This window comes from Gadus morhua, chromosome 7 (assembly GCF_902167405.1).
Source record: "Gadus morhua chromosome 7, gadMor3.0, whole genome shotgun sequence".
Lineage (NCBI taxonomy): Eukaryota > Metazoa > Chordata > Actinopteri > Gadiformes > Gadidae > Gadus > Gadus morhua.
Window position 1 is genome coordinate 7392128 of NC_044054.1, and position 18100 is coordinate 7410227.

The window sequence follows — 18100 nt, forward strand, 5'->3', positions numbered from 1 at the left end:
GATCTTCAAGCTGGCCATTGTCCTCAGGCGGGCTCTGCTGAAATGACAATTCAGTGTTTTTAAAAGCATGTTGGTTCCCAAGTAATTTGAAAATGTACATAGTATAGGCAAATTAGTCAGAACTGCACACTTACACCATATCAATGTTTTAAAAGAATAAACACATCAAAACAAAATGGGTCTCTTAAGCTGTGGCTTTTCCCGTTGGTATACAATTTTTCCACTAGTAATTACATACCTGCTGACTGCTCGCAGTGACCTCAGGTGCTGGTTCAAACGGCTCGTGGTCCTCAATGTGTGTCATCTGCAATCACAAACATTACGAATGTTAAAAAATTGAGGTTTACCCCTACATGCAAACTCATTAGCCATAGAAAAGGGGACATTTAGTGTATTGTGGTGAACAGAATTAAGGACAAAGAAAACTTATTTCAGTTCAGTTTAAATAATTAAAATGAGCACAACAAGTTCATCAGCCAACTTTCTTGACATTTCCAATTCATAGTGTGTAGATATTACCAAGAACATGTTAAAAACAGTTCAACTATGTTGATTGTAATTATGAAGTAAAAATGTAGATGTTTCTAGATACTGATCCTGGAACAGATTGCTTATTTGCAAATCATTTTTTATATTATTGTCATTACCTTGGTTGAACATCCCAAGAAGCTGGTCTCATTGGCTGTTGGTTTATCAGCCTGGGCCATCACAACTTTTGGCCCCCAAGGTGTTGGCTCCTCTTGTTTTCTCTGTCCAGAGACAACCCGAGCAGTTGGCTGGTTCACCTTCTACAATGAGGTAAGGGAGCAAAATTATCATGAGAGATACAATTGTATGAAAATTGAAAAGTGGGCAGTTCAAAGAACTTACTGCTAATGTAGTTTATTTAAAACAGTAACAAACATAGTGTTGTGCACGCCTGTATTTTGTGGCGCTACATACAAATTTAACAACAAAACCCAAACATTAAATTATTACAAGATGCTCTCTTTTTCCCCCATTCCCTTACCTCACAAAACTCTGTTTGAAGAAACGGCCACTCATCAACACACAGAGTCTTGTCATCCCCCTCCGGTTGAGCAAACTGCAAAGACATAGTAAGAATTATATGTACATTACAATTGAGAAATGGAAACCCAAAACTACACTTTCTTAAAGGGAACTTAGAGAAAATATCAAAAAAATAGAGAACCGCACTCTATTCACTGAATGTGTTTAATCATTACATGTTGTATGCAAATTACCTTGCTCGAATGCACAAAGACGCTGCCCTCCAGAGTGGCTGGTACAGCAGCTTCTGGCACAGGTCGAGGGGGAGGTACCAGCTTCGCAGGTTTGGCAATCCTTGCTGGAGTTTGAAGTGCCTGGAAAATAATTGTAAATCATTGGCAAAACAATACCTACACAGAGAATGTTGGACTATCTCTTGTGTTAAAGGCGAAATCAGAAAATAGTTGTTCCTGTGTTTCAACCAAAAAACAAGTACATATTTCACTGAGAAATTACCAACCTCAAGGCGGGCCTTCTTTCCTTTGGAGACCACAGCCGTGGTTCCATGTGCCACCTTCCGTTTCTATCATAATGGAAGAGAACGGAAATGATAACAGTTAATGAAATATAACACTTTTATTATCAATGCAACTATCTGTACCATACAATGTAAAGCTTGTCATATAGGATTACAGGCGCTATTAATATGTATGCACTCACAAACGGTTAATATTAAAATCACACAAATTACCTTTGAGCGATTCCCCATGGGGACGTCAAGGTTGGATGGAACAATGCGATCCATTGCAGCCAACTTGTCAGTGCTAAACCGGATAGGGTTTAGCACGACAAAGCACTCCCTCAGGACCAGAGGAGGCACACAAACCTAGAAATAAAAAACAGAATTGAGCCATTGACCATTTGCCTTGTCTTATAGGAATAGCATTTAAATGAAACAACAAATGTACGCATCATTACGGTTTGATTTCCTTTCAACTATCATACCAATGTACAAACCTCATGAGGAAGGATCCGCACGGAAGACTGATCCCAGTCCTCAGGCGCATCCCAGGACTCAGGTTGGCTGCGCTATAAACACATAGGGAGAATTAGTATTCAATAAATGTGGCCTAACTAAAACTAAAGCTCTTCAAAATTGTATAACTTTTACCTTTCCGCGACGTCCGACGACAGTTTCCTTGAAGGGGTCAAGGGGACGTGGACGTGAAACCTCTCCCTTCACAACCACGGTGGTAGCAAAGGGTCTCACAGTCGGGGGTGACTTGGGAGGAGACACAGGCGGTGGTGTAACAGGCAGAGGTGACTGTAGCTGCCGAAAGGAGAAGTGCCACAGAAGCTTCGCGAGAAGCGGCATCCCCAGATCGTCACTCAGGTGGATCTATTATAATGAGAAGCACGGGTTATTATTGAAATAAACTGCTTTTGCCATATAAAAATGACATTACATGAATTTCTCACGTGCCAAGTTATAACACGACTTACCCCATCACGACTCCACAAGGCACGTGAGTCCAGCGGAAAGCGGTCAGCTGTGACGCAGTACTCTACACCTGCAGAAGAAAACAAATATTAAACCATAAACTATATACATATTTTACACGTGGTACCAAGAGGTGGTGTTGATACACTAAAAGCTTTCCTACAAAGATATTCTATGCTGACATTATCTCTTAATCATTTTTACATACCGTTCTTTACTGCAACGCGACGAAACTCCTCTCGAAGGAATTGTTGCGGTGCCAATTCACTCGCCAGCCGGGGAGGGAAATCGAGCACAAACACCTGATCCGCACAAAAGTTTTGGATTACACACTATACAATTCTGTTAAATAGTCTGCCTTGAAAATACACTTTATTTTGTAACACAAAAACTACCTTAGGCCATCGACTGCGGGCAGCTCTCAGAAGTCCATGGAAGGCAACTCCAGCCGCTTCGATGCCGGGCGTCGCCGTGAGGTTGTTGCTTGGAGCCAGCAAGCAAACGATGTCGGGGGTTCTGGGGATGTCTGCGTTCAGCAACTCAGTGCGGAGCTCAGCGGCAGACGCCCCAGGCGTAGACAGGAACCCAAACGAAAGGCAACCGTCTGGCATCCTCACGTAACGGTCAACCAACGCACGCAGATGCGAGTCGCCGACAAACAGCACAAACTATAAATAAGGACAAATAAAAAGTTGTCATTCCACTCCAAACATATTCCACAGCTAAATTATATATTATTTTCTGAAAGGTCTTTGACAAGTTTACCTGCTTAGCTGGAGACTCAGGAGGGAGATCCAATCGATGGAACTTCCCAGTGAGGGCAGAGACAGGCCAAGGCTTGACACGGTGACGTGCTCCAGTACCAAGCACTAATAAAGAGACAAATTCAACGCAAAACTAAAATGAATAACTTATCTCGAGCTGTTGATCTAAAAGTCAAACATCACACATTCATGCAATAGAATTCTGAGGAATATAAATGAGTTGAAAACATGCATCATTGTATCTTTACGACTACATACCAGGCACGAAGCCTCTGGCCGGAGTCGTCGCCATGGAAAGAATCCTCTTCCACTTCATCTTGGCTAGAGACGAAGCGCGCGAGGCACGAGGCATCTAATGATTTCACAATAAGAAAAATAGAATGTTTCAAAACAGGTACAAGATTTCCCTTTACAAATATACATCAAGAAAACCCCACCCTGTACAGAGATCTATTTATGTAATTATAACCATGTGTTTTCATATGAAATGAACATTAAACAGAACAGATAGGTGCAATAAATACACACATGCACAAGGTGTTCATGTGAAATCAATATATGGGCTAAAGCACAGCATTTAAAACACATTGCATATGGTGGACAGAGGTAGAATTTATACTGTTGGGCGGATGTGTGCGTGTAAAAAGGAAATGTAACACGACATTTCAGCATTTAAAACACATTGCATTGTGTGGCAGATACAATCCAAATTTTCCTAATCACAGCCAACTTATAAAGCTTTCATCCAAGGACAAATTTAAAGCCAAATATTTGCATAGAATGACATAGGCAGTACAGAAACCATTTTCCCAAAAAAATCTATTAATAGACAACTAAAATGCTAATTAAGTCAAAACCCAACCAGTAAGTAATATAATATAACCAGCACCTCACCTTGAGTTGAACGGCGGACGATCTCCTGTTTCTCCTTTCAACACATAACAACAGACCTACCTTGCTTAGACAATCTGAAAATCAGTATACAGACACACACACACACCTAGACAGACAGACAGACAGACAGACAGACACACACCTAGACAGACAGACACACACACCTAGACAGACACAGACACACACACACCTAGACAGACACAGACAGACAGACACACACACACACACCAAGACAGACACACACACACACACACACACACACACACACACACACACCTAGACAGACACACACACACACACACACCTAGACAGACACACACACACACACACACCTAGACAGACACACACACACACCTAGACAGACACACACACACACACCTAGACAGACAGACAGACAGACAGACACACACCTAGACAGACAGACACAGACACACCTAGACAGACACACACACACACACACCTAGACAGACACACACACACACACACACCTAGACAGACACACACACACACACACCTAGACAGACACACACACACACACCTAGACAGACACACACACACACACCTAGACAGACACACACACACACACCTAGACAGACACACACACCTAGACAGACACACACACCTAGACAGACACACACACCTAGACAAACACACACACACACACACCTAGACAGCCACACACACACCTAGACAGCCACACACACCTAGACAGACACACACAGCCACACACAAACCTAGACAGACACACACACACACACACACCTAGACAGACACACACACACACCTAGACAGACCACACACACCTAGACAGACCACACACACACACCTAGACAGACACACACACACACACACACACACACACACACACACACACCTAGACAGACACACACACACACACACCTAGACAGACAGACAGACAGACACACACACCTAGACAGACACACACACCTAGACAGACAGACAGACAGACAGACACACACACCTAGACACACACACACACACCTAGACAGACAGACAGACACACACACCTAGACAGACACACACACACACACACCTAGACAGACACACACACACACACACCTAGACAGACACACACACCTAGACAAACACACACACACCTAGACAAACACACACACACCTAGACAGCCACACACACACACACACACCTAGACAGACACACACACACCTAGACAGACACACACACACACACACACACACACCTAGACAGACCACACACACCTAGACAGACCACACACACACACACCTAGACACACACACACACACACACACACCTAGACAGACACACACACACACACACACCTAGACAGACACACACACACACACACACACACCTAGACAGACACACACACACACACACACCTAGACAGACACACACACACACCTAGACAGACACACACACACACACCTAGACAGACAGACAGACAGACAGACACACACCTAGACAGACAGACACAGACACACCTAGACAGACACACACACACACACACCTAGACAGACACACACACACACACACACCTAGACAGACACACACACACACACACCTAGACAGACACACACACACACACCTAGACAGACACACACACACACACCTAGACAGACACACACACACACACCTAGACAGACACACACACCTAGACAGACACACACACCTAGACAGACACACACACCTAGACAAACACACACACACACACACCTAGACAGCCACACACACACCTAGACAGCCACACACACCTAGACAGACACACACAGCCACACACAAACCTAGACAGACACACACACACACACACACCTAGACAGACACACACACACACCTAGACAGACCACACACACCTAGACAGACCACACACACACACCTAGACAGACACACACACACACACACACACACACACACACACACACACCTAGACAGACACACACACACACACACCTAGACAGACAGACAGACAGACACACACACCTAGACAGACACACACACCTAGACAGACAGACAGACAGACAGACACACACACCTAGACACACACACACACACCTAGACAGACAGACAGACACACACACCTAGACAAACACACACACACCTAGACAAACACACACACACCTAGACAGCCACACACACACACACACACCTAGACAGACACACACACACCTAGACAGACACACACACACACACACACACACACACACACCTAGACAGACCACACACACCTAGACAGACCACACACACACACACCTAGACACACACACACACACACACACCTAGACAGACACACACACACACACACCTAGACAGACACACACACACCTAGACAGACACACACACACACACCTAGACAGACACACACACACACACCTAGACAGACCACACACACCTAGACAGACCACACACACACACCTAGACAGACCACACACACACACCTAGACAGACACACACACACACACACACACACACACACACACACACACACCTAGACAGACACACACACACACACACACCTAGACAGACAGACAGACAGACAGACACACACACCTAGACAGACAGACAGACAGACAGACAGACACACACACCTAGACAGACACACACACCTAGACAGACAGACAGACAGACAGACACACACACCTAGACACACACACACACACACACACCTAGACAGACAGACAGACACACACACCTAGACAGACACACACACACACACCTAGACAGACACACACACACACACACACACACCTAGACAGACACACACACCTAGACAAACACACACACACCTAGACAAACACACACACACCTAGACAGACACACACACACACACACACACACACCTAGACAGACCACACACACCTAGACAGACCACACACACACACACCTAGACACACACACACACACACACCTAGACAGACACACACACACACCTAGACACACACACACACACACACCTAGACAGACACACACACACACCTAGACAGACACACACACACACCTAGACACAGACAGACAGACAGACAGACAGACACACCTAGACACACACACACACACACACCTAGACAGACAGACAGACAGACACACACACCTAGACAGACAGACAGACCACACACCCACCTAGACAGACACACACACACCCACCTAGACAGACACACACACACACACACACCCACCTAGACAGACACACACACACACACACACACACACACACCTAGACAGACACACACACACACCTAGACAGACACACACACACACACACACCTAGACAGACACACACACACACACACCTAGATAGACACACACACACACACACACACACACACCTAGACAGACACACACACACACACACACACCTAGACAGACACACACACCTAGACAAACACACACACACCTAGACAGCCACACACACACCTAGACAGACACACACACCTAGACAGACACACACACACACACACACACACACCTAGACAGCCACACAGCCACACACACACACACACACACACACACACACACACACACACACACCCTAACCATTTTTCAAAAAAATCTTTTGATGGACAACTAAAATGCAAATACAGTCAAAACCCAGCCTTAGCAATATAACCAGCACCTCACCTTGAGTTGAACGGCGGACGATCTTTCAACACATGACCAACAGCACAGCATTTAAAACACATTGCATATGGTGGAGTTTAGACTGTTGGGCGGATGTGTGCGTGTAAAAAGTGAATGTAACACGACATTTCAGCATTTAAAACACATTGCACAGATACAATCCAAATTGAAAGCCAAATATTTGCATAGACGTGATCCCCTGTAGTATCGCGACATGCTAATTTAGCCGCTACCAAAACAACTACAACGAGGCAGAACTAAGAAACCAAACCGTTTGTAAATCCGTCAAGATTTCAGCGAGATAAGAGTATTAACCTTCAAGAAAGCTACCAAAACAACTACAACGAGGCAGAACTAAGAAACCAAACAGTTTGTAAATCCGTCAAGATTTCAGCGAGATAAGAGTATTAGCGTTCCAGAAAGCTCTTCTGTGGTAAGATGGCTGGCGGCCTAGACGCCGCCGTAGTCCACAAAGCGCCCCACACAAACTATTACAGGGGGCTTTAATATTTTCATGTGTGCGTGTAAAAAGTGAATGTAACACGACATTTCAGCATTTAAAACACATTGCACAGATACAATCCAAATTGAAAGCCAAATATTTGCATAGACGTGATCCCCTGTAGTATCGCGACATGCTAATTTAGCCGCTACCAAAACAACTACAACGAGGCAGAACTAAGAAACCAAACCGTTTGTAAATCCGTCAAGATTTCAGCGAGATAAGAGTATTAACCTTCAAGAAAGCTACCAAAACAACTACAACGAGGCAGAACTAAGAAACCAAACAGTTTGTAAATCCGTCAAGATTTCAGCGAGATAAGAGTATTAGCGTTCCAGAAAGCTCTTCTGTGGTAAGATGGCTGGCGGCCTAGACGCCGCCGTAGTCCACAAAGCGCCCCACACAAACTATTACAGGGGGCTTTAATATTTTCATGTGTGCGTGTAAAAAGTGAATGTAACACGACATTTCAGCATTTAAAACACATTGCACAGATACAATCCAAATTGAAAGCCAAATATTTGCATAGACGTGATCCCCTGTAGTATCGCGACATGCTAATTTAGCCGCTACCAAAACAACTACAACGAGGCAGAACTAAGAAACCAAACCGTTTGTAAATCCGTCAAGATTTCAGCGAGATAAGAGTATTAACCTTCAAGAAAGCTACCAAAACAACTACAACGAGGCAGAACTAAGAAACCAAACAGTTTGTAAATCCGTCAAGATTTCAGCGAGATAAGAGTATTAGCGTTCCAGAAAGCTCTTCTGTGGTAAGATGGCTGGCGGCCTAGACGCCGCCGTAGTCCACAAAGCGCCCCACACAAACTATTACAGGGGGCTTTAATATTTTCTCGTAAATCCTTTGCTTGCAATTACTGCATCAAAAGCAAACCTAATACTTTAAACATAATTATCCATTTCATAAGGATATATATCTATGGTCGTGGGTCCCATGCGCGACTTACAAGATGCATACAAAATGGCGGACAAGCATAATTATCCATTACACCAGGACTTACCTTGACAACGAACTTCTTTGGTTGAACCGCAAAGTTGAAAGACAGAACGTACTCAAATGAATCCGCTCACAATATTAATCCGTGGAAGGGAGAGGAAAAGGGTCTATCTGAACAAAGATGTCTCAAGAAGAGAAAATCCGGTCAGAGTGAGCCGTGCGCCGTTGCTGACGCGCTAGTCATTCCCTGAGTGTAACTCGCGAAGCACCATGGGAGTACACCACGCCCACACCTGAACCACGCCTGAACAGATAAGATAACAAAATGGCGTTTTATCAACACGGGTTTAATATTTTGTCGCAAACCGCCAGTCCCGGGGACGCATCTCATTTTCCCCATGAAAAACGATACATTGTGAACATTAAACAACTCGTGTTTAATCACAGTAACTGGCAAAAGAAACCTTCTTGTGAGCAGACCGGACAAGCGCTGTTTCAACCCTCTGCGCATCTACTCGGCGCAGACGTGATCCCCTGTAGTATCGCGACATGCAAATCTAGCCGCTACCACGTTATTTAAAAGAAGATGCTTTACCTCTGTCACCAAATCTTCACGTATTGAATTATCTGTTATAAAACTTAGTATCTACAACCCATCTAAGAGCGGTTATTATTGTGGCCATCTCGATTGAGTATACTGATAAAGTCACCCACTCTATATCTAGCTTTTTTTATTGTAACACTTGGTTCAAATCCTATTTCGTACACATGCAGCCATTTGGACCCCATTCTATGATAGCTGATAACCAAGGTACACACTGTAATACTATAATCAAGAGGACATACAGGCAGTTCAAATAAAAAGAGATAGAACTGTATTGATCTGGAAACGTCATAAATATGTAAGATTGCTCCATATAATACCATAGTAACATAGTAAACGTATGTAGGCCTAAAAAATTCAGTTCAATGTTATTGCTTAAGAAACAGATTCCTTCCAACTAACTATTTAAATGCAATCAATAATTGCATTTCGAATTCCTGTTTTCAAATATCAGTGTAAAAGCTATAAAATAGGCTATATAGGGACATTTTAAAAGTATAACATAGATGGAGGCCTATTATGTACATACTATTTTAAAATGGAAGAGGGGTTTTGCTTTCTATAATTAATAAAATAACCCTAACGCTACACTGAGCAAAAAATGCAGATTACCAACCAAAACAACTTAATTACATGAAGGCCTTCAGCCAACTCCCACACTGAGCAAAAAATGCAGATTACCAACCAAAACAACTTAATTACATGAAGGCCTTCAGCCAACTCCCAACTACAGAACACGCAGACTAACAGACATATTTACATTATGCCTATGTGTTTTAATTTGGTTGGAGATGCAAAAAGGAATCATACTTATATACTTATATCTGTGGATAAAACAGTGTTAAAACGGTGTGGGAGTTATAGCCTAAAACGGGTTTTCAGAACATTCCATTGGCCAAACGGGTTTTCAGAACATTCCATTGGCCAAATAGGAGTATACAATGTCGTCGTTTTTTGGCGCCGCCCTGTTGGCGAAATTTCCCAAAGACAATTTTCCTTTGCCAAATAACTCCCGCCCACATTAATAATTCTTGGCCATATTTTCTATATAGACTCGGGTTTGCCCCTTGATGGTTTCCCTTGAGTTTGAAGAACATTCCTTTGGCCAATTAAAAGATATACAATTTCCTCGTTTATTGCGCCCCCTGAGGGCGTAATTTTCCGAATTTTGTATCGAACGCCGGTAAGGTTAGCACCAACATGTGTGTAAAATTTGGACTCGTTCCGATGTCTAATTTTGGATTTCTTTGGATTATTGATTTTCCACGTCTAATTTAGCTCATAAACCAATATTCAAAATGCTACCGTTTCGTCGTCAAAGGTCGCATCAAAAAAGTGTTTCGTGCATTCTTTGCGTGTGCGTCTGAAGATGTCGTGTGCAAAGTTTTGTGTCAATTGGTCGGGAAATGTGGGAGGAGTAGCGAAAAAACAGTTTTGCGGTTTTCGCGATTTTGCGAAAAAAAATTCCAGACGCAAATGGGCGTGGCCTATGCCAAAAGATGCAGCAGACTCCAGTGAATATGTGGGTACAAGTTTTTGACTGTGGGAGGTTCGGTGTGGGAGTTATAGCCCCAAACGCGTTTTCCCTTGGTATAGCGCCACCTAGTGTTCGGCGTGTCTGGATTTTGTCGTCTGCTTAGAACTCAGGGACCTGGATCTAGTCATGCAATTGGCGTGTCGGCACCATTTACGGTTTGGGCTGTGGGCACACTTTTAGGATTAGCACGTCGGAATAATAATAACTAGAACTGCAGGCAGTTATGCAGGGGTCCAAGAAGTGTGCATTTCGCCGGCACAACGCGACAAGAAATGTGCGTTTCGCCGGCACAACGCGAAGCATGTGTTCAAAACGCTACCCTGAACCTGTGGATACAAAGGATTTGACTGTGGTAGGAGTAGCGAGAAGTCAGTGTAGCGTTTTCGCGGCGAAATTTTGCAGACGATATACAATTTCCTCGTTTATTGCGCCCCCTGATGGCGAATTTTTCCGAATTTTTTATCGAACGACATTAAGGTTAACACCAACATGTGTGTCAAATTTGGACTCGATCCGATGTGTAATTTTGGATTTCTTTGGATTTTTGATATTCCACGTCTAATTTAGCTAATAAACCAATATTCAAAACGCTACCGTTTCGTCGTCGAAAGTCGGATCAAAAAACTGTCTGAGGGTTTCTTTGCGTGTGCGTCTGAAGATGCCGTGTGCAAAGTTTGGTGTTGATTGGTCGAGAAATATGGGAGGAGTAGCGAAAAAACAGTTTTGCGGTTTTCGCGATTTAACGAAAAATATTCCTAGACGCAAATGGGCGTGGCCTAGGCCAAAAGATGCAGCAGACTCCAGTGCATCTGTGTGTACAAGTTTTTGGACTCTGGGAGGTTCGGTGTGGGAGTTATAGCCCCAAACGCGTATTCCTTGGTATAGCGCCACCTAGTGACCGGCGTGTCTGTATTTTGTCGTCTGCATAGTCCGAAGAGATCTGGATCTAGTCATGCAATTGGCGTGTCGGCACCATTTACGGTTTGGGCTGTGGTCCCACTTTTAGGGAGGTAAGTATAATAGGAAAAATCCTTACAAAAACAATAGGGATCCAACCTGTTGGCTTGGACCCCTAACTAGAACTGCAAGCAGTTATGCAGGGGTCCAAGAAGTGTGCATTTCGCCGGCACAGCGCGACAAGAAATGTGCGTTTTGCCGGCACAACGCGAAGCATGTGTTCAAAACGCTACCCTGCACCTGTGGATACAAAGGATTTGACTGTGGTAGGAGTAGCGAGAAGTCAGTGCAGCGTTTTCGCGGCGAAATTTTGTAGAAGATATACAATTTCCTCGTTTATTGCGCCCCCTAATGGCGAAATTTTCCGAATTTTTTGTCGAACGACAATGAGGCTAGCCCCGACATGTGTGTAAAATGTGGACTCGATCCGATGTCTAATTTTGTTTTTTTTTGGATTTTTGATTTTCCACGTCAAATTTAGCTAATAAACCAATATTCAAAACGCTACCGTTTCGTCGTCGAAGGTCAAATCAAAAAACTGTCTCAGGATTCCTTTGCGTGTGCGTCTGAAGATGTCGTGTGCAAAGTTTGGTGTCGATTGGTCAAGAAATGTGGGAGGAGTAGGGAAAAAACTGTTTTGCGGTTTTCGCGATTTTGCGAAAAAAAATTCTAGACGCAAATGGGCGTGGCCTATGCCAAAAGATGCAGCAGACTCCAGTGAATCTGTGCGTACAAGTTTTTGAATGTGGGCGATTCGGTGTGGGAGTTATAGCCCCAAACGCGTTTTCCCTTGGTATAGCGCCACCTAGTGTTCGGCGTGTCTGGATTTTGTCGTCTGCGTAGTCCGAAGAGATCTGGATCTAGTCATGCAATTCGCGTGTCGGCACCATTTACGGTTTGGGCTGTGGTCCCACTTTTAGGGGGGTAAGAATAACTAGAACTGCAAGCAGTTATGCAGGGGTCCAAGAAGTGTGCATTTCGCCGGCACAACGCGACAAGAAATGTGCGTTTCGCCGGCACAACGCGAAGCATGTGTTCAAAACGCTACCCTGAACCTGTGGATACAAAGGATTTGACTGTGGTAGGAGTAGCGAGAAGTCAGTGTAGCGTTTTTGCGGCGAAATTTTGTAGAAGATACACAATTTCCTCGTTTATTGCGCCCCCTAATGGCGAAATTTTCCGAATTTTTTATCAAACGACAGTAAGGTTAGCACCAACATGTGTGTACAATTTGGACTCGATCCGATGTCTGATTTTTTATTTTTTTGGATTTTGGATTTTCCACGTCTAATTTTGCTCATAAACTAATATTCAAAACGCTACCGTTTCGTTATCGAAGGACGGATCAAAAAAGTGTTTTCATGCATTCTTTGCGTGTGCGTGTGAAGATGTCGTGTGCAAAGTTTGGTGTCGATTGGTCAAGAAATGTGGGAGGAGTAGGGAAAAAACAGTTTTGCGGTTTTCGCGATTTTGCGAAAAAAAATTCTAGACGCAAATGGGCGTGGCCTATGCCAAAAGATGCAGCAGACTCCAGTGAACATGTGTGTACAAGGTTTTGAATGTGGGAGGTTCGGTGTGGGAGTTATAGCCCCAAACGCGTCTTTCCTTGGTATAGCGCCACCTAGTGGCCGGCGTGTCTGGATTTTGTTATCTGAGTAGCGGTGCCGGACCTGGATCTAGTCATGCAATTGGCGTGTCGGCACCATTTACGGTTTGGGCTGTGGGTCCACTTTTAGCGCGGGAAGTATAATAATAAAAATCCTTACAAAAACAATAGGGATCCAACCTGTTGGCTTGGACCCCTAATAATAATAGGAATAATAATCCTTACAAAAACAATAGGGATCCAACCTGTTGGCTTGGACCCCTAACTAGAACTGCAAGCAGTTATGCAGGGGTCCAAGAAGTGTGCATTTCGCCGGCACAACGCGACAAGAAATGTGCGTTTCGCCGGCACAACGCGAAGCATGTGTTAAAAACGCTACCCTGAACCTGTGGATACAAAGGATTTGACTGTGGTAGGAGTAGCGAGAAGTCAGTGTAGCGTTTTCGCGGCAAAATTTTGTAGAAGATATACAATTTCCTCGTTTATTGCGCCCCCTAATGGCGAAATTTTCTGAAATTTTTATCGAACGACATGAAGGTTAGCACCAACATGTGTGTAAAACTTGGAGTCGATCCGATGTGTAATTTTGAATTTTTCGGGATTTTGGATATTCCACGTCTAATTTAGCTAATAAACCAATATTCAAAACGCTACCGTTTCGTCGTCAAAGGTCGCATCAAAAAAGTGTTTCCTGCATTCTTTGCGCGTGCGTCTGAAGATGTCGTGTGCAAAGTTTGGTGTTGATTGGTCAAAAAATGTGGGAGGAGTAGGGAAAAAGCATTTTTGCGGTTTTCGCGATTTTGCGAAAAAAAATTATGGACGCAAATGGGCGTGGCCTATGCCAAAAGATGCAGCAGACTCCAGTGAATCTGTGCGTACAAGTTTTTGAATGTGGGAGATTCGGTGTGGGAGTTATAGCCCCAAACGCGTCTGTCCTTGGTATAGCGCCACCTAGTGGCCGGCGCGTCTGGATTTGGTTATCTGAGTAGCGGTGCCGGACCTGGATCTAGTCATGCAATTGGCGCGTGTGCACCATTTACGGTTTGGGCTGTAGTCCCACAAGTACGGGGGGAAGAATAACTAGAACTGCAAGCAGTTATGCAGGGGTCCAAGAAGTGTGCATTTCGCCGGCACAACGCGACAAGAAATGTGCGTTTCGCCGGCACAACGCGAAGCATGTGTTCAAAACGCTACCCTGAACCTGTGGATACAAAGGATTTGACTGTGGTAGGAGTAGCGAGAAGTCAGTGTAGCGTTTTCGCGGCTAAATTTTGTAGAAGATATACAATTTCCTCGTTTATGGCGCCCCCTAATGGCGAGATTTTCCGAAATTTTTATCGTACGGCATTAAGGTTAGCACCAACATGTGTGTACAATTTGGACTCGTTCCGATGTCTAATTTTGGATTTCTTTGGATTTTTGATATTCCACGTCTAATTTAGCTAATGAACCAATATTCAAAACGCTACCGTTTCGTTATCGAAGGACGGATCAAAAAAGTGTTTCATGCATTCTTTGCGTGTGCGTCTGAAGATGTTGTGTGCAAAGTTTGGTGTCGATTGGTCAAGAAATGTGGGAGGACTAGGGAAAAAACAGTTTTGCGGTTTTCGCGATTTTGCGAAAAAAAATTCTAGACGCAAATGGGCGTGGCCTATGCCAAAAGATGCAGCAGACTCCAGTGAATATGTGTGTACAAGGTTTTGAATGTGGGAGGTTCGGTGTGGGAGTTATAGCCCCAAACGCGTATTCCTTGGTATAGCGCCACCTAGTGGCCGGCGTGTCTGGATTTTGTCGTCTGCCTAGAACTCAGGGACCTGGATCTAGTCATGCAATTGGCGTGTCGTCACCATTTACGGTTTGGGCTGTGGGCCCACTTCTAGGGGGGAATAATAATAACTAGAACTGCAAGCAGTTATGCAGGGGTCCAAGAAGTGTGCATTTCGCCGGCACAACGCGACAAGAAATGTGCGTTTCGCCGGCACAACGCGAAGCATGTGTTCAAAACGCTACCCTGAACCTGTGGATACAAAGGATTTGACTGTGGTAGGAGTAGCGAGAAGTCAGTGTAGCGTTTTCGCGGCGAAATTTTGTAGAAGATATACAATTTCCTCGTTTATTGCGCCCCCTAATGGCGAAATTTTCCGAATTTTTTATCGAACGACATTAAGGTTAACACCAACATGCGTGTAAAACTTGGACTCGATCCGATGTCTAATTTTGGATTTCTTTGGATTTTTGATATTCCACGTCTAATTTAGCTCATAAACCAATATTCAAAACGCTACCGTTTCGACGTCAAAGGTCGCATCAAAAAAGTGTTTCGTGCATTCTTTGCGGGTGCGTCTGAAGATGTCGTGTGCAAAGGTTGGTGTCGATTGGTCAAGAAATGTGGGAGGAGTAGGGAAAAAACAGTTTTGCGGTTTTCGCGATTTTGCGAAAAAAAATTATAGACGCAAATGGGCGTGGCCTATGCCAAAAGATGCAGCAGACTCCAGTGAATATGTGGGTACAAGTTTTTGACTGTGGGAGGTTCGGTGTGGGAGTTATAGCCCCAAACGCGTATTCTTTGGTATAGCGCCACCTAGGGGCCGGCGTGTCTGGATTTTGTTATCTGAGTAGCGGTGCCGATTCTGGATCAAGTCATGCAATTGGCGCGTGTGCACCATTTACGGTTTGGGCTGTAGTATCACTTTCAAGGGGGGAAGAATAACTAGAACTGCAAGCAGTTATGCAGGGGTCCAAGAAGTGTGCATTTCGCCGGCACAACGCGACAAGAAATGTGCGTTTCGCCGGCACAACGCGAAGCAAGTATTCAAAACGCTACCGTGAACAACATGTGGATATAAAGGTTTTGACTGTGGGAGCTTCGGTGTGGGAGTTATAGCCTAAAACGCGTTTTCAGAACATTGGCCAAATAGGAGATAGACAATGTCGTAGTTTTCTGGCGCCGCCCTGTGGCGAAATCTTCCAAAGACAATTTTCCTTTGCCAAATAACTCCCGCCCACATTAATAATTCTTGGCCATATTTTCTATATAGACTCGGGTTTGCCCCTTGATGGTTTCCCTTGAGTTTGAAGAACATTCCTTCAGCCAATTAGAAGATATACAATTTCCTCGTTTATTGCGCCCCCTAATGGCGAAATTTTCCGAAATTTTTATCGAACGACATTAAGGTTAGCACCAACATGTGTGTAAAATTTGGACTCGATCCGATGTCTAATTTTGGATTTCTTTGGATTTTTGATATTCCACGTCTAATTTAGCTAATATACCAATATTCAAAACGCTACCGTTTCGTCGTCAAAGGTCGCATCAAAAGAGTGTTTCGTGCATTCTTTGCGTGTGCGTCTGAAGATGTCGTGTGCAAAGTTTGGTGTTGATTGGTCGAGAAATGTGGGAGGAGTAGCGAAAAAACAGTTTTGCGGTTTTCGCGATTTTGCGAAAAAAAATTCTAGACGCAAATGGGCGTGGCCTATGCCAAAAGATGCAGCAGACTCCAGTGAATATGTGTGTACAAGGTTTTGAATGTGGGAGGTTCGGTGTGGGAGTTATAGCCCCAAACGCGTCTTTCCTTGGTATAGCGCCACCTAGTGGCCGGCGTGTCTGGATTTTGTTATCTGAGTAGCGGTGCCGGACCTGGATCTAGTCATGCAATTGGCGTGTCGGCACCATTTACGGTTTGGGCTGTGGGCCCACTTTTAGCGCGGGAAGTATAATAACTAGAACTGCAAGCAGTTATGCAGGGGTCCAAGAAGTGTGCATTTCGCCGGCACAACGCGACAAGAAATGTGCGTTTCGCCGGCACAACGCGAAGCATGTGTTCAAAACGCTGCCCTGAACCTGTGGATACAAAGGATTTGACTGTGGTAGGAGTAGCGAGAAGTCAGTGTAGCGTTTTCGCGGCGAAATTTTGTAGACGATATACAATTTCCTCGTTTATTGCGCCCCCTAATGGCGAATTTTTCCGAATTTTTTATCGAACGACGTTAAGGTTAACACCAACATGTGTGTAAAATTTGGACTCGATCCGATGTCTAATTTTGGATTTCTTTGGATTTTTGATATTCCACGTCTAATTTAGCTAATAAACCAATATTCAAAACGCTACCGTTTCGTCGTCGAAAGTCGGATCAAAAAACTGTCTGAGGGTTTCTTTGCGTGTTTGTCTGAAGATGC

At 44.2% G+C, this 18100-nt stretch overlaps 1 protein-coding gene across 1 annotated transcript; it reads right to left on the reverse strand.

Moving 5' to 3' along the window:
* Window positions 1–343: 343 nt before the first annotated feature.
* Window positions 344–3693, reverse strand: LOC115546728 (uncharacterized). Its single transcript, XM_030360434.1, has 9 exons — window positions 2887–3693; window positions 2162–2793; window positions 2008–2079; window positions 1742–1876; window positions 1511–1573; window positions 1245–1364; window positions 1010–1084; window positions 648–788; window positions 344–349 (listed from the first exon to the last, which is right to left on the reverse strand). Exons 2-9 carry the CDS (start codon window positions 2363–2365, stop codon window positions 344–346), a joined length of 816 nt encoding a protein of 271 aa, XP_030216294.1. The 5' UTR covers window positions 2366–2793; window positions 2887–3693.
* Window positions 3694–18100: the final 14407 nt, after the last annotated feature.

Excerpts from the sequence above, each read along its gene's own strand:
- LOC115546728 (XM_030360434.1), bottom strand. The coding sequence starts at position 2,365 with ATGCCGCTTCTCGCGAAGCTTCTGTGGCACTTCTCCTTTCGGCAGCTA. Across the intron at positions 2,080-2,161 it reads TCGTCGGACGTCGCGGAAAG|CGCAGCCAACCTGAGTCCTG; the intron begins GTAAAAGTTATA and ends ATGTGTTTATAG. Across the intron at positions 789-1,009 it reads TTCAAACAGAGTTTTGTGAG|AAGGTGAACCAGCCAACTGC; the intron begins GTAAGGGAATGG and ends ACCTCATTGTAG.